At 42.0% G+C, this 17,914-nt stretch overlaps 1 protein-coding gene across 1 annotated transcript; it reads right to left on the bottom strand.

Annotated features, from left to right (window-relative positions):
* Positions 1-548: 548 nt before the first annotated feature.
* Positions 549-17,842, bottom strand: hsd17b12a (hydroxysteroid (17-beta) dehydrogenase 12a). The gene is made up of 11 exons (XM_058646607.1): positions 17,527-17,842; positions 8,348-8,394; positions 7,483-7,558; positions 6,063-6,170; positions 5,097-5,161; positions 4,792-4,836; positions 4,346-4,380; positions 3,381-3,462; positions 3,132-3,197; positions 2,424-2,573; positions 549-1,790 (listed from the first exon to the last, which is right to left on the bottom strand). Exons 1-11 carry the CDS (start codon positions 17,702-17,704, stop codon positions 1,650-1,652), a joined length of 993 nt encoding a protein of 330 aa, XP_058502590.1. The 5' UTR covers positions 17,705-17,842; the 3' UTR covers positions 549-1,649.
* Between the last annotated feature and the right edge of the window lie 72 nt (positions 17,843-17,914).

The following is a 17,914-nucleotide window of genomic DNA, read 5'->3' as shown; positions in this document are numbered from 1 at the left end:
GGCCACATATAAAGACAAACGACCATCCACCCGGAGAAAACCGGAGAACCTGGAGAAAATCCACATGCACACACACACAGGGAGAACATGCAAACTCTGGCTGTCTGAATTATACTAACTAAGTTATATTGTTTTGTAAGACTCAAGGTTGGACAGCTCATTTGGGCTTGTAACCAAAAGGTTGGGAAGGGTCAAAGACTGGGGTGCCCCTGAGCAAGGCACCCAATCCCCCACTGTTCCCCAGGCACAGTTTAGTGCTGCCCACTTCCCCATGTCTGGTTTGTGTGTTCACTACTGGTGTGTAATAAGGATGGGTCGAATGCAGAGGTCACTGTCACCAGTTGGTTTGTGTGCAAACCCCATCACTACAACAGCTGTAAAGAAACATCACACTTGTGGTCATCGCTCCAGTAGTACCAGACAAATCAAATTAAAAGAGCTGAGGAAGCCAAAATTATATGCAGGCTTGTGCGCAGAAGTCTTCAAAGCTGTAATATTGTCCAGCTAGCTCTGAAACAATAAATGTAAGCAAGAACAATGAGAGGCAATACTTTGAGACGGTACTTTTATTAACAAGCAGTAGAAAACAATTTTGCCATCAGCAGGGTAATCCAAACTGAATCGATACATAGAAATACAAAGCATAATATTAAGACCTAACAGGTGAATAGGACTCTCAAATTGAGGCAACATCATCAAGTCATTTGCAATCAAAAAGGTACAATTCTTTTTCTTTACAGAAAAGTGTGTGAATCACTTCATATGTATACGATACTGTAGCCAATTATGTAAACCCCACTCTTTGGTAAATCTTCAACTACAGAGATATTTTCTACACAAAAAGAACACATATCCAACTAAATGTGCGGAGGCTCAAACACATGTTTAAACAGAATTGGCACCAGCTGAACTGCATCATTTCATAATACATCTCAATACCTGCTCAGTGAATTAGAAAGTTTCCAGCATTAAAATAGAAGGGCAGCAGAAAGGCACATTTGTTGGATGCAAAAAATTAGTGAAAATTGAAAACATGAGTACATTAGTGCAACAACAACCCATCACAAAATATCTTCAAACATATTGCAAACATGTTTATCTTGTAGAAGGAGCCCATGGTTGATGATTACAGCTTAGTGACAAGTTAACCAACATGACAGAAAAGGAGAAATTGCCATTCTTCAAATGGCTGAATGATTTTTAAGATGGACTAGGTTGAAAACTGGTCTTACGAAAAGGACTGACTTTGGTTCATGTGGTATACAAATATAAAATAAATATTTATACATATATTATAAAAAGATGCCCACCACCATTTTCCACTGCTTACAACAGCAGGGCTAACAAATCACTCGGGTTTTTTGCTGTATAAATTCCACCATTAGTGTCAGTGACAAAAAAATACTAATGTCCTTTGCCAACAGCAGCATTTTATAAACATTTAGACGATGTCTCTCCAGACACATCACATCCAGGTGCATTTGCCAGTCATACATATTCTCTCATATGCTCATTTACAAAAAGGCACCAAGGTGAAATCTCAAGGAAACCTGGGAGATACATGTCAAATACAAAAACAATCTCTCTCCCCTGAAACACTGCACTGTGTCAGAACAATGTGTTTGCCAGCAGAATCGTCAGCCATCTTCCTATTCACTCTTCAAACTTTTTCCGTTCTTCTGCTCCCGCAGTTTTCTCCTCTGCAGGTATCCGGTGCGCTGCAGACGGTTCATACTGGCTCCCAGGAAGATAACAATGCTGATTGGCACCATCTTAGTGGTCACCCAACCCTGCAAGGAAACAAATAAAACAAAGACGCATGGCTTTATATTCATTTTGACAACCTAATAATCATGTTTTACTAATACAACACGCAACATTAACACTAATCTGAGTTTACAAATGTCAGTTTTTAGGAAATATTGTAGGAACCATTACACGATATATAAATATAAAAAGAGGTGCAAATGCACAGTGCATTTAATACTATCTTCTAAAAAATAAAATTGAAAATGGCATTAAGAGTGACTGGGTTTAATCATCTAGACTTCAAGCTTCTACCCTCAGGTTGCTGGTTTCTTTTGCCGCTGAGAACAATTAGGTACTCCAAATCTTTCGTACCCTCAGCTATCAGACAACTAAACTTGGATCCGAGTCAAGTTTACACATTTTACTAAAATGTGGTCATCTTTGGGGTCAATTTTAGTATCTTTCCCATGTCCCTGTTGTCTGGCACCCAATGCCTGCAGTGTGTGTGTGTGTGTGTGTGTGTGTGTGTGTGTACACACACTGATGATTGTGTATGGGAAGCTACAGATGAATTGCCCTTCTGGCAGTTTTCTGAATCAACCTTTAATTGTCTTGACACATCCCAAAACAGAATAGAAGATGAAAATATTGTTCAGCAAATTTAACTTTCTTACCATGACTGCATGGGGGAAGTAACCATTAGTCTGGCTCTGCAGACCCACAGTGGAAATCTCAGCTGCTACATATCGCTCTGGTGTGGGCTTGTCCAGGGTGGGTTTCCTGATACGGGTCATCTTTGTTGCCACAAAGAAAGGCAGCACGCTCTGCATAAAAAGTTAGGAACATGTGAAATGAGCTCAAACGTTCTTCTTGGGTCGGTGTTAAGTCTCAGTTACAGATGTGCAGCACTTCTCCTCGTGAAATACGTAAAATCTTATATCTGTTGTCTTAGTCAGTGGTTAAGGTTTATGAGGTGAAACTACACCCAGGGTTTGCTGAGGTGAAACTGTTATACAGACTCCAACCACCAGGTGGCACATGAGTGAGTGACAACTAGAGGCAGCTAAAAACGGAACAAACAGACTGTATTATGTGGAATAACATGATTGCCTCTGCGCACAAAAGGCTAAAAATGGCGCATGAGATGCATCATTCATGAATCTGCTTTTATCCCATTGACACTCAGGCAGAATCAAGAAGCCTTCGCAGGCATCACAGGGATAGATTTCATTTAATTGTCATACATGTCTACAGGTTTTATGAGTCACAAACAAAGCAATGTTAACGATGGTTTTAATGAGCTCAGAACACATTCAAATGGAGAGTTATCACTCAAACCTCACAATGCATAAAGTTAAAGAGGGATCGAGACCCACACACACCTGGATGATAATGCCCTGACGCCTGTACTCCTCTTGCAGGCCACGAGAGAAGAAATCCACAAAGGCCTGCACACACAGAAGGATACAGGGGTAAAATTTAAAATGGTTTCATTTTTATTATATGCTAAGTGTAAAGAAACAAGCAGATGCAAACAAATATTAAAATATCACTTTTTTCCCAGATTTAATTCTTGCTCGCTTACCAAATGGCTTGTGTCATGCATTATAGACGTGGTATATACACTGTACCTTGGTGGCAGAGTAGACTGTGAGCAGAGGGAGAGGATACATGCCACTAGCAGAGGAAATGTTGAGGATAACACCTTTGGACCTGAGAAAAAAAAAAAAAAACACAACCAGGCATTTTAGGATACTATACAAGGCCTGAACAGTGACCAGACATTAAATAATTAAAAAATGAATATAATCTGGGACTGAAAAATGTGGTGATTTTATCATGTGGACTTTGTCAGTCAAAATCATCACAGAAGCTTCATTGTTGATGTGGAAAACTGAAAATGTTTTACTTTCAATGCTGCTGCCATAACACTAATCAGATACAAGCAACACATGTGATAGCATGATTTTGGGTTGTGACAGGATCAGTGCCCGTTTGTGTGTTTAAGTTCTTATCTTTCCTTTAAAATAAACCAACTTTCACATATTTCCCATGTCTGTCAGTGTGCTGTGTCTATACAAATATGCCCACAGACAAATACACACAAATTCCTGTCCCAAACACACACGCACACACACACAAGCACAAACAGTGTGGTAGTGCCCGTGTGCGTTGCCATGGCAGCCTGTTGCTGCAGTGATGTAGTGGAGCGACGCTCCAGCCTCACACGGCATCAAATGTGCCTGCGCTGCTATTGGCCAGCAGGAGTCATATGGGAACAGAGCAGCCAATTGGATGGGAAGAGCACTTTGTGTGAATTGAAAGCTTGTCAGCATTGCGAACAAAGGAAGAGAGGGAAAGAGAGATGCAGTGATGGAAAGGGCTTGGGGAGGATTTCTTGTACCCATTCTCAATAAAAGAAAGACTCATCTTTATGGAAAAAGTAGTCTCCTAAATAGTGCCTTTCAAAAAAATAAAATAAGGTGTTTAATCGTGAGAGTAGTTGTGTAGCTTCTGTGCCACCATCCCTCACTCTCAACACCGATGTTTGACTGCAGTCATGTCGCAAAACATGGAAGCCGATCATTTAACTCACCTCTCAGCCATTCTGGGCAGCACCAGACGAGTCATCTAAAAAGCACAATGACACAAGCTTGGTTAACCATCTCACAAAAAGAACAAGGGAAATGGGGGAAAAGGGAAATAGTTTGTTTTTTTCTAAAAAAGATTTAATTTAAAGAAAGAGTAAAAGTAGGAGAAAGAGAAGGGGGGTGGGGGGGTGGCGGGGGGGCAGGCAGAGACCGACAGACGGAGAGAGATTTGCGTGGGTGGCAAGTACAGACAGCGTTGGTGTAGACCACCGTTGCTCTGGGAACAACTGAGACACTGCAGGTACCATGGTAGAAAGAGCAGAAGAACAAAAAAATAAAAAAAAGGGCGAAAGTGAGGAAAGAAAAGCTTGCGGATGAACTTTAAACACTTAATATATTGCACGTGTGACAATCTCCTTGGATAAACAAACATGTGCAGAGCCAAACTTACCTGGCACACTGAAGTCATGTTGACATTGATCATATTTGTGATGAACTGGAACAAAGAAAGCAGCAGGTCAGCTAAACACTCACATAAGATCATAAGAGGCCCTACTACACAAAAATGGTAGCAGGCATTGATAAATCACGTTACAAAAGGTAGAATTAAGGCTAGTCTGAGAATGATACAGACAAGCTTTTGGAGAATTATTCATTTATTAGCTTTTCTCAATTGTTCTCTATAAAAATAAAGATGTGGATAAAGAGAATTCCCATCTACAAAACAGAACAAAATGTAACTATATGGAAACTCACATTGTCCAGATCAGGGATGTTCAGATAGTACTCAGGGTAGGAGTAAGACACACCAACATTGTTGACTGTTGAAGATAAAAAAAATATTATTTTTTATACATACATAAAGTAGTGCTGCAATAGTAAAACTAGCTTGAAGAGTGAACACAGGGTGGCAGCAGAAGCAAAAAGATACACACAGGCAAAGCCACAGCCACACCTTGCATCCAGTGGAGAACAATTGGTATCATGAAAAAGAACAAAGAGTTCCTTAAATGTTCAACTAAGGAGAACATTGTGAGCACTAGTCTTCAAATTAAAATACGACAGACAGTTAAGATTTTCCTTTCGAAAGTTGCACATCTCATAGGTGAGAGAAAAAAAACAACTATTCTTGTTCTGACTATGCAACAATGTAATAATGTAACTCAACGTTTTCATGATACAATATTATAAGTATCAGTCAAATGTTTACAGTTAAACTGGCTTGGCTCAGTTCAAATTGGTTTACAGCAGATCTCTGGTTTTGCAGCACAAATAAAAACTAAGACCGAATTCAACACAGAAGAAAAACCTGAACAAAAGCAGTAGACAGACTGACAGAATACACAGACTCTACAAAGAAGAGGACTGCAGACGTAATCTTTCAAAAAAACCAAAACAAAAAAAAAAATCGATACTTTGTGTTTCAAGTGTGAGACAGAAGTAGTTCTAATATGGTATAGGATGACATTCAACAAAACAAAAGCAACTTCTGTAGGTGGTGAAAGTCGTGAAAGAAGTGAAGACTACAAGTCAAGTCTGCCAACATTAAAACTCATGACTCTACCAACATCTCACCTCCATCTGGAAACACAACATACCACATGTTATTCAGTATATTGTCACTTTGCTCTCAAGCATAATACTTCCCATTTATTTACATTTTATATGCAGTTACCATGTAGAATTGAAGGAGAGAGAAATAAAAATGCACTCATCTCTTACCAAGAACACCAATATCAAGACCGGCCAGCCCTGCCTCGATCTTGTCGTAGATGTCCGTCTTGCCAAAGTCAACAGCTATGATCCTGGTCTCCACGTTATACTGCTCCTCTGTGAAAAAGGAGAAACAAGCACGCGCCAGGTTTAAGTTTTGAATGAAGCATTATACGTAGACAAAAAGTGTTTTTAAACAAAAAGGAAAGTAGTGTTTTCCAGTTGGCACGATAAGATCAGGAGGATGCAGATTGTGGTCATAGGTATACACAATTTAAACCACCACATTAATGATGTCACCCAACAAGTTTTCAAAACCCTGGATACACTCAAATGACATGAGCATGAAACCAGTCACAGTTAAAGGTTTGAACTCAAGAGGGCGCTGTGTACCAACAAACGAGCCAAGGCATCCCCCCCTTTTCCACCCTCCCTTCCTTCACTCATGACGTGCCTTCTGCAATTACAATTTATTGTCCAAAGACTTGTTTAGCTGATAGATGGCAGAGGGAGAGTTGCAAAAAGAAAATTGTTGGGATGTGCCTCAGCAAAGACCAGTAATAAGTCTGTATATGTTCAGTCAGTGTTGATTCAAGATAGAGGGAAAATAAAGGGGCTAAACATTAGTACATTTAAAAAAAGAAGAAGGGGGGATTCTGGGTTTGAGCCTCCTTCAAATCTGTATCTCAGCTCCGTTTCGGTTAACAACCATGTACGTCAAAGAAAATGAGCTTTAAAGATTGGGTGGCAAAGAAGCAAAAAAACCTGTTAGGCTTAGGCCAAATTAGAGGAATACTGGGGTTCGCCAGTTAAGACGTGATCAAGAGTCAACTTAAATGTTCCCGAAGAGAGAGAGAGAGAGAGGAAAAACACAATGTCAACAATGAAATTATAGAAATGACCGGGTGGGTTGCTCAGTTACATGCCAGGGAGGGTGGCTTTGTCAGACTAATCGTGAGGGAAGAGTGCCAGAGTTGGGCACACGGCACCCGGCTCGTGACTACCCCTCAGCCCCCTCTGTGGACTTGAAGCACGACAGGGGAAATTGCTCTGTGGGAGACATCAGAGACGGAGGGAGGGGAAGAGAGTGAGGTGGGGAGAGGGCACCATTTAAACAGGAGCTGGGGAAAGAGACATCAGTTTTTTTCTTTTATACTGATGCTCATTTTACCTGTGGTTGCTTCCGTTTATGTGGACATGAAAAATGGCGAGGGAAACGTCAGCTTTATTCATCAAGCTGGAGAATTCATCTGTTCTTTTGTCATAATTTCAGTGAAGAAGTAAAATCCAAACAGTTTTCTGTTTCGAGTGACCATATTACAACTCCTCATGTGAATCATACACCCCGTTATTAAGGCTTGGGAAACCCTGTGCTGAGGAAGTGGGTGCAAGAACATATAAAACGTGAATATACACAAAACACACTCACCAAGTGACTTGGCCACATCTTCCAGCTTGTCCTGGGAGCGACTGATCAACACCATGGCAAATCCACGACGAGCCAGCTAGAAAGGAAGATGTTAGATGCACAAGTTTGACAAAGAAGAATCTTTTGATAGAGTTGGTAACTAGAGAGGGCAGCGAAAGGAAACAGAACATAGAGCTTCAGAACCCAGAAATCAGATAAGTGCATGCATTATACAAACATGGTAGGTTTCTGCCTACAGTTTCAGATTTTGACAGCAGAAAAGACTTTACTTATGCCTGTGGCAACTCAGTTTCTGACACACCATGAGAAGCAACAGTTGTGTAATGTGCAGGGTAAAACTTTGGCCTACTTGTGCACTGCCATACACTGTATGTTGTAGTTCTGTCTGTCTGTCTGTCTATAACCCTGTTTAATGTGCTACTGGGTGTCTTCCAGGAGCCTCTTGTAAAAAAAACTCTTCAACCTCAATGAGGGTTTCCTGGTGAAATAAAGGTTATAATAATAATAATAATAATAATAATAATAATAATAATAATAATAATAATAAGCACATGGTTCACTGTTTAACACCAACAGCTTGAGTCAAAGATCTATAACCCAGCATACACATAACAAAACCACACTATAGGCTAAACAGCTGAGGGTCTTCCCCTATTCAGTGTATGTATGTTACGTCAATATAAGCTCTTGATGGTAAACCTGCATTGGAGAGTGTGCATGCGTGTGTGAGGGCTCTCTTCCATGTAAATAGGCCTTTAAGAGCTTTCCCCTACTATATATAAGAGTGAACAGTAGAAGTATGTGTGTATGAGTCACAGCTTTCCTGTAAAAAAAAATAAAATAAATAAGGGTCCAAGAGCCTCACCTCCTCCGCATAGGATTTCCCGATTCCATCTGTGGCTCCTGTCACAACTGCAAAGACAAAGAAAAAAAAAACACAAAAAAAAGTCAATATTGGTTCACCTTTTAAGATCTTAACAGGAATCAAAATGCTTTATACTCTTTCATGAGAACACTGCAACCACAGAATCATTCAGAAACAGTCCCAAAGTTTGCTCGTCATTATATAGATCTACTCGTTAGTCTAGCACTATATTATGTGCATTTAATATAGTATATATAATATAATATAGACTTTTGCTGCACCTTCACTTCAAGTCTGACCACTTTCTTCATTATAATAACTCAGGGGCCTTTTATGGAGATGAACCTGGGAACCTATGCGACACACCTTGCGGTACAATACTGCTGCCTGGGACAGCGTCTCCTTCTAAACTCTTTGATGACAACCGTTTCACCAGTTAAATACTTTCTACAAGGCCCCAATGCAAGCTTGTGCAATTACATGTTTGAACAGCATTGCATAAAACTGAAGATTGTGTAGATAAAAAGGAGAAAACCACCACAACCGAGCAAGGCAGTAAAGGCTTCAACACCTTCCACACCCACCTATAACTACTCAAGGAGCAGCTCTTAAGTGAATGACAGTATTAGAGATCAAATTTTATACTTCTAGTACATAAATTCAGTGTTGAATTACTTGTCAGTTTGGTCAATCAACAAATCTGACTGGCAACGATTAAGTCAAGTGTTTACATGGACGTAAAAGATGAAGGAAATATCGGTGGTGAACAAAAAAACGATCACAGCGGTGAGGTACAAGCGGAGAAAAGAGGCTGAAGCTTGAGGAGACCGAGAGATGAGCTGATGTTCTTGTGTTGAGAGTTCTCTGCACCTTGTCAAGCAAAGCAGAGCTATTTTTAAATCCTTCACTGCCCATCAACCCCTTGACTGAAGGAGAATGGGGGGGAGCGATGGAGGAAAAATGAAGAACAAGGGAGGTAAAAACACAATACAATACAAAAAAGGTGGTGGTGGTTAGAGGGGGATTGGGAGTATACACGAACACAGTTGTGCATCGTGAATATATTATTTGCAAGGCTTGATGAAAGATTAATAGAGGTAGAGGACATTCTCTGACAAAGAGCTGGAGAGCAGGAAAAAAAAAGACGAGATGAGAGAGGGGATGCAAGGAGGAGGGAGTGATGACGAACATGGTGGAGCAGGAGAAAGGAGGGGGGCGAGGTGGGGTAGGGGGAGCAGGGTAGAGGAGGGGGTGAGTAGGGATCCTAGGGGTGGCTAAAAATAGAACTGGAGCAAAGCAAGAGAACGAATGAGTGCAGGAGAAACTGACAGAATGGAGATGCAGTGGAGGAGAAGGTGGTTTGTGGGGGGGACGGACGAGTGAGTGAGTGAGTGAATGAGAGAGACAGAAGCACAAAGTCAAAAGAGAGCAGAATCCTTGGTTATTTTTAAAACCTCCCCATGATAAGAATGAAACGCTCCATGGAAGAAAAGCCTCAATGGGAACGGGCTGTACCAAATCAAGCCGTTGCTGCAGATGCAGGTTGGAGCAGACAGAGGCACGGAGAAGCAAAGTAACAAGACTAAAGCTGTGTCCACATGCAGTTAGCTTTTTGTGAAATGAATAAGAATGATCAATAACGTGCACCAAAACAACAATATGGCTGGCAGGTGCAAACCGTGTCTGTAACAAGGAGGATTAAAGGTTGAAGAGGAGAGTGAAGGAAAAACCACTGACTGCATGATTCTGCTCTCGATAGTGCTGAGACATTTAAAGAAAAAAAAAAACACTGACTATCAGTGAACTGACCACATTCCTATTAAAGACAGTTGGGATATGTGCCAATTTTACATGCATGACTGCATTTCAGGTGCTTGAGAAAATTGAAAAGAATGTGCTGTATGTCAAAATGCCACATGGTTGAACTTTCACCTTGAAGACAAGAATGCTAAAAAAAAAGAAAAACCCACACACATTGTGTGCTTAAAAATACTTCAACTTCTCATCTTAAACTTGAGAACACCCCCAACAGTGTGCTAAGTGCATTGCGTGCATTTTCAGAATACTGTAAAAACTCTTATCGGGGTCAGATCTGTGTCTTTACAGAGCATGACGCACATGAATCTGCTCTGTAGTAACTTCATTTTCCATTTCTGAACTTAACAGTTAATCTTTTTAACAGAATAGACAAATAAATGCAACTAAATTGCTAATGTAGCAGAAATTAAACATGAAGGGTGTGAAACTACAATATAAAATGGAGATTTTGTTGAGTGAAACAGACCGCACTGTATGAAAACGGAGATTGTTACAACATAAAATAATTTTTACCAACAATTATTTCTTAAAAAAAAAAAAAGAAAAGGGACACTACTCTGTATCATTTCCTCACTAGCAACCAAAACCCATCCCCCTTAAACCACGCATCATGCCTAACCCATCCCCATGCTGTACTTATGAATGACTGCACCCTCCTCCCACCCATTATATAATAGTACCATTTTCTCAGTAAACATTGTCCAGGGACTGAGTGAGATTGAATTGTGGCATCTAGATGGTCAAATTCCCTTTGAGTCTTAAGACATTTGCTTTTTCCCCCCTTTCTTGCCAACATCCATCTGTAGTGCAACAAATACCAGAACAAAGAAAGTGTAGGGAATTCCAAGCCCAAGAACCACAAATAACTGATGAAAAGAAAAAGACAATATGTCAAACACACCTGAAACACAAGGATAAGGATGTGATTTCATGCCAGTTATAATGAACCGATAATGGACAGTGCAAGCATAGAGAAAATAAGTCAACTATGCAACTTCTTCAATTATATAAAAAGAGAACACAGTGTAACACAAACACACACACCACTGCTCCCACTAGGACTTAATTCCCATCACGTGAGCAACGCATTACATCTATGACACACGCAGTTGTAACAAAAAGGTTCTACGCAAGCAAGCACGTGAATGACAGTAGTGGCACTGGTGCTCAGAGAAGACGCAGGCGTACGTCGACAATAAAAGGGGGTGAATGAATGTTGGGGGGGGGCTGCCACGTACGAGTGTGCAGTGGAAAAAAACTGTGCAAATCCATGAATACCTGCATCTCTGTTTGTGTGTGTGTGTGTGTGTGTGTCAGCAGAGAGGATGTGTGCATCACTGCCTCTCATTCATTTCCAGCAAGACAGCTCTGAAGCCAGTATCCCACTCTACTCCCCGACCCCCATCTATCCCTCTGCCTCTGAGAAAGCCTGTCCACAATGCCAGTTCTAAGGCATCCTCACGAGGGCGCGTTTGCACTGCAGCTATGCCGTGTTTAGTGCTGCACATCACGTCCAGAGGTATTGACATCCCCCAGCCTTTTCTGCCCCCCACACCCCCCCCAGCAGTGGAGCAGCCCCTGCTGCTGCCTGCTCACTATTCCGAGGGTCTAAAAAAAGCAGCAGGAGTAAAAATAGCAGCGTGCCAGCTCTGCCTCGTCTGGGAGCTGCCTGCCTGCCGCAGCACCTGAATACCAACAAGCAGCACCCCCCACCCCATCATCACAATCACCACGACAACCAGGCTGCTGCTGCATCCTCACCCCTCCACCTAAGCCCACCCGATGCCAGCATTGAGCACAATTTTTCGATTTAGATCGTCATGGACAGCATGAAAAAGGGTAGGCTCTAATTGTGAAGCGTGAAAAGCTTAAGGCATAATAATAATAACTATGGAGCATTTTTATTTCTACTTCATCACTTTTCCCCTCTTTGTGTAATGGTGCACAGGTCAGTTTTTAAAAGCACAGTTTGGGGTTTTAGTGTTCAGAAATCTTCAGTCTGATCCTCAGGGTGAGGTCTTTTATTTTTAGGACAATTATACTGGGTTAAGAGTGAGTAAAATCAGACTGGAATGACACACACTTCACCCCCCCCTCCACACACACCACCAAATCCCCAATTAAGATTCTCAGTGAGGAGAGACTGCGGTCCTTGTATGCCCGGCTCTCTTTACGTACCGTTATGTAATCTGTCGCACCCTAAAGTCGCCTATCAACGAGCAGCCCCTCCTACCGCACAGGGAGCAAGAAAAAAAAAGTTGGGAGGGAGGGAGGGAGGGATGCAGCAGAACATCCAAAGACAGCCCCCACTCATGCAAACACACACACACACACACACACACACACCACTTTCCATCTGCTCACCTTCTATGTTCAAACACATACACACATGCTGCTTTTAATAGCAGGGGACATAAAGTCACATGGTTAATATAAAAGTTGACAAAAATAAAAGCTTGATCGTGTCAGGGGAGAGAGAGAGAAATGAGGGGAGGGAGGGTGAGAGACAAAAAAAAAAAAAAAAAAAAAAAAGAATAGAATGTGTACTTCAGGGGAGCCCAAGATAGAAGCAGCATCTATATTTGGGTACAGAGCAAATATAGTCTTGTCCCCCTCCCTCCCGTCAGTCTCATATCTCGTTTTAAAAATGAACAGTTTATTTCACCACCAAGTACTTTAAGACAAAGGGATTTTTAAGCAGGAAACAAACGTCACCGCTTGTCTGTGAGCTGGTGAGAACACACTGTACGGGTGTTTCCGTCCAAATAAAAGCTGCAGCAGGTGATTTCACTTAATTAAGCTGTCAGTCCTCGCCAGCCTAAAAAGGTGCTTATTAGTGAGGTCACCTGCTCTGCAGGTTTTTAAATTTTGTATCTAAAACTACACAAACCACTTGCACTTTATGCTCGAAACTCAGGCAGTGCATACTTACACAGATCAGCCTACAATACATTCTTCTGTGTTTTGTTTTATTATGATCAGGAAACGAAGGGACTGCCGAACAAACACTCTTTGTGTCACAATGGACTGAAACAGAGCGTGACAGGTGAGCAGACAGGACATGGTTAGGCTAAAAAAGCGTGTTGAACTTGGATTACGTTATAGAGTAAAAACAACACGTAAATGCAAGATTTTGCTGAAATTAGCCATGTATGTGTCGTTAGTCTACTCCCACAGCATTACAACAAGGACTCAGAGCCAAAGTAGTTGCAGAAGTTAGGTCTTATAAGATGACTTTGTGAAGCTACAGAATGACCAGTAAAAGCTTAGCTTACTATACGTTTAAGGGGGAGAAAGAACAACCACCACCAAAAACACCTTCTCTCACATTGAAAAAACATTAATACTGCTCTTTAAAGAAAGCAAGCAAAGCAAAGGTTTGCAGTGTTGCAACAATGAGAGACGAAGATATTTGGCAGTAAAGGGAAAAAAAACGGGTGCAAAAAATGAAGATGGATAAAAAAAAACGGTTCTTTCGTCACAAACTAAAAATACACACACCACGCAGGATGGAGGCTTGGTATGTAATGAAGTGATGATGAGGGTGCTGGGAAGAGAAGGAGAGTATTTTTTTCCCTCTTTTTTTACCCAGCATCCCTGGTTCTGGCACGTGTCACAGAGCGTGTTCATCACATGAACAACAGTATTCGCCCTCCCTCTCTCTCTCTCTGCCCACACACACACACACACACACACACACACACAAGGCACTAGGGGGAAGCACATTCACTCGGATGAACAAGTGGAGACCCTGCCTCAGCTGAAGCACACACACACACACACACACGTTTCATTCACATATGTGCATTTTCCTTACCATGAATGAAGCCTGGCGCCAATTCATTAAAAAAAAAAAAAAAAAACAATTAACGCCTTTCTACAACTGCTACAATCACGTCCAGCACGTGTTGATAATTTGCATGCCCCAAATGTTTATTCCTGGAGCCACATCAGAACAATTCTTACACAAGTGACCCAAGGCTTTGTCACTCCTGGGCTGCCCTGATGAATGGCTGCATCCTTCTTATATAATAAAGCCATTTTCTCAATAAACTTATGTCAAAGGGGATGGGAGGCACTTTTGAAGTGACACACATACACACTCAATCTCTCTCTTATATAATATGGGATTCTGAGTGGTAAGACAGGAGCAGAGAACTGAGAATTACTACACATCAAATGTGAAAAGCTGTTCTAGAAATTAAAAAAAAAAAACATAAATAATGAAGACTTTAATCTTAGGAAAACTCATCTACATTATTCATTCTCATTGAAAGTTATATCACAACAAAATGCTATTTATAGGAATCTCCCCCTCTTCTGATTCATCCACTGCTCTTTAAAATATGCATGTTAAAAAAGTGCTGTGCTCTAGAGTTCTTTTACTTTTTAAATTTTAAACAAAATACATTGAGCTACAGACATGGATTGGACTGACAGGAGGAAGCGTGTGTGTGTGTGTGTGTGTGCCAGAAAGGCTGGGGAAGCCACATTGACTCATGTTGCAGTTCTCCTGTTCTGCCACTAGGTGTCCTATCCACTCAGGAAAAGACTCAGGAGAAACCCCTCGCTCTGCCTCGCAGCCACAAGAAATCCATTGGAAAAAACGAGGACGTCTCCTCAAAACAAGAGATTTCCAAAAGATAAGGTCCCGGGTCACATCAAAAATGTTTCCTGCAGCTGGCCAAATACCATCCTGTCATCATGCAAGGAAAACTTCCCTCAACAGCATAACAGTCTAGGAACTTTTATTTTAACTCAAATGAAAACTTTTTTTTTGTTACTTTGTTTTGAAAGATTTGCTTACTTAATCATTGTCTCTTCATCAAAGTCAAAAAGGCATTTTATTTACATCCAATCCACTTTATGACTTCATTGACATGTTTTTATTCTATTTATTGATTTAGTTTGCCTTTTTTACCCTGGTTAGTCACATTAAGATAAAATTGTATTTAATGCTGAAATTAGCCATGTATGTGTTAGTCTACTCGCATATCATTCCGTTGCAGCCCCAACAACTAAGACTCAGAGTCAAAGTAGATGCATATGTTATGTCTTAAAAGAACGACCAGTTAAAGCTTAGTTTACCATATGTTTGAGGGGGAGAAAACCACCAAAAACACCTCCACACTGAAAAACATAGTACTGCTTGTATTTGTATTCATTTATTATTTTATAAGGGAGACCATAACATATTAACCTAACGTGTTTCTATTTTAAAAGGGAGATAAAGCGAAACAATGAATTTGACCCAGTGTGGTTTTGCAGATATACACATTCCAGTGACAGGATTTGGTTCGGCTTTCTTTGAGAGAGACCGAGCCCAGGTTAAGTACAGCAAGTACAGGATGATTATAATAAACACTCATCTGATATGTCATTATAACTGCACTTCCTTGGAGATTGGCACCAGGGTGGATACAGAGGAAGGGAATGCACATCACACTCGTGTTGCTAATTGTATACTGGCATGAAGAGCAACTAAAAGGGCGTGTTAAATGGCTGTGGGAAGCCATAGTGTTACTACAAAAACAGGTGCCTGTTCACTGTGCTTCAGTGAAAGGTCGGAGACAGGGAGTAGCACCACTTGACGTAGACGCATGTGCTTGAAGTACATCGCGCCATTGCCCAACCTGACCAGACCTGCACATCTGGTACAACCAGCAGAGGAGAACACATCACCCCTCCCCTCGCCTGTCTCCACACACAGATTTACTTCCAACTATGGGATTAACCGTTACGATTAGAAAAGAGCCAGTGACTTGTCAGACTGGACTGGTGGCAGAAACTGGTTTCAGGGAGAGGCATAAGACTCTGACCTCACTTGTTACCAGAAGAAACGTGAACATCCATGGGCAACTATTTATATATTAAGGGTTTAATATGGATTCCCCCCCCCCCACCCCCATGGATGATTCTTTTTAAAAAGTACCGATTTAAAGCATCCCCATTTGTAAAAACTGACCTCAATACAACTTGAACAAACTGCATCAAAAAGATTGTAAAGAGGCGAGGTCAAACAATCATTTGTTCTCCGAGACTACAATAATTAAACCTCTACTGCGCATAAACCATATCTGATATAATGGGAAGGCGGATGCGGTGTGTGGTGGGAGGGGGGCGGCTGTCACAATTTCTATGTAACCCAATGGATGACGAAGCAAGGAAGACGCGCATGACTCATCGGTGTGCACCGGCATTCCTCCGCATATTCCAGCAGAATCACTAAAACATGTCCATTAGTCATCCCTGAAGGCACCGCTCCACTGCGCTATTATGGGTGTCATTCAGGTCACCAATTAAACGCTCCAATCAGAACAACAACGACACTTTGGAGGCAAAAGGGAGTCACAGAGGGGGAGGAAGACAGTTCTGATTAAAACCGTCCGGATCGCCTGGTCTCGGGGTTTTAAAAGGAAAGACAGAGATTACTACGATTTAAAGAACAGCGATCGGATAATTGCGCAGCGAGAGGCTAAGGAAGCAGCGGTGCTCGCCAAATATCAGACTATAGAAGTGGGTCAAGCCATAGCAGGGCGATTCCCATGAGACAACAATCTTCTAAATCAAAATATTACCCAGTGAGATCATTAACTTGTCCTTGTTTTGCGTCACATTGAAAAAGTAAAAAGTACATTAGAGTCAAATCCAATTAAGGGGGTAAAACAATAATCCCATGTCACAATATGAATGGCTGAGAGAACAGAACAGGAGTCTACGACACAACCCAAAAGTATGACACTATATTAATATTCCAAGTCAGGGGAAATGTAATTAACACAGGTGTCTAAATGTTGGCCAAACCTCCACAGTGACACACACTGTGAGAAGTCACGCGCTGGAAACACAATCTGGATGTAGGTCACGTTTTAACTGAGCATAGGAGGTTTGTCCTACATCATGCGATGAGCCACTGTAGTTCAGTAGTGCGCTGGCTGAGAGCTCACCCACATAAAACAGCTCTGTGAAAAGTGCGCATAGCCTGCGCAATTTGGCTCCTGGCTCACCACTGTGGGGCAACCCCCCCACCCCCCACCGCTCCTACTGAGGGTGAAAACGCTGATTGGAGCCTCTGGCAGCAGACGGTGCTGTGTTTGACGCGAGGGGGGGGGGACAACCAATTGAGTCTAATAAGGTCCATTATCTTGTCAAACAGCTGCCTACCTGCGCCTGTTACACAACATCAGCCCCCCTTTAAAACCAAGCCACCCAAAAAACGCTCCAAAATGTTGCCAGTGTTTGTACCAAGGTGAAGTTTTGAGGAACACAACCTCGTTTGCACGTCGAGTCCACCTGCCCGCCTCTGAGCTGCCCTCTTCGTGACCGTGGATTGCGTGAACACTTGATCTGACACTACTCACCTGCCCATCTGCCCAGCTTCGTAGATAGAAGCTGCCCATTTCCCAACACCCAGATCCTGAAGCCTGAGAACAGCCTGTAGAGCAGCCACATCACCACAGAGGCCACGGTGAACGCGCCGACCCAGAAGAGAGGCGTCTCGGCCCTGCGGAGCGTCTCCTCAACGTTCATCCAGTTCATGGCAGCGGCTCTCGGTGACTCGGTGTGTGAGAGTGTGTGTATGTGAAGACCTCGATTTTAGGCAATGTGCTCTAATTTCCCTGCCACAACGTGAGAGAGTCCCTTTATAAGGAGGTTGTATCTCACACTCACTCCCCCAACACTTGTCTAGCCTAATTCACGGTGCACCGCCCTCCTCTGCTCCCACTGGCTGACTCTCGGCTGCTGCGC

Source organism: Solea solea, chromosome 12 (genome assembly GCF_958295425.1).
Source record: "Solea solea chromosome 12, fSolSol10.1, whole genome shotgun sequence".
NCBI lineage: Eukaryota > Metazoa > Chordata > Actinopteri > Pleuronectiformes > Soleidae > Solea > Solea solea.
Note: the sequence above shows the minus strand (reverse complement) of the source record. Positions and strands in the feature narration are given on the sequence as shown.

What these genes read in the sequence shown, in the direction of transcription:
- hsd17b12a (XM_058646607.1), bottom strand. Translation starts at nt 17,704, where the DNA reads ATGAACTGGATGAACGTTGAGGAGACGCTCCGCAGGGCCGAGACGCCT. An exon ending in AGATGTGGCCAAGTCACTTG is followed by an intron (nt 6,171 to 7,482) that starts GTGAGTGTGTTT and finishes CCTTTTTCACAG; the next exon opens with AGGAGCAGTATAACGTGGAG. An exon ending in CAGTCTACTCTGCCACCAAG is followed by an intron (nt 3,198 to 3,380) that starts GTACAGTGTATA and finishes CTGTGTGTGCAG; the next exon opens with GCCTTTGTGGATTTCTTCTC.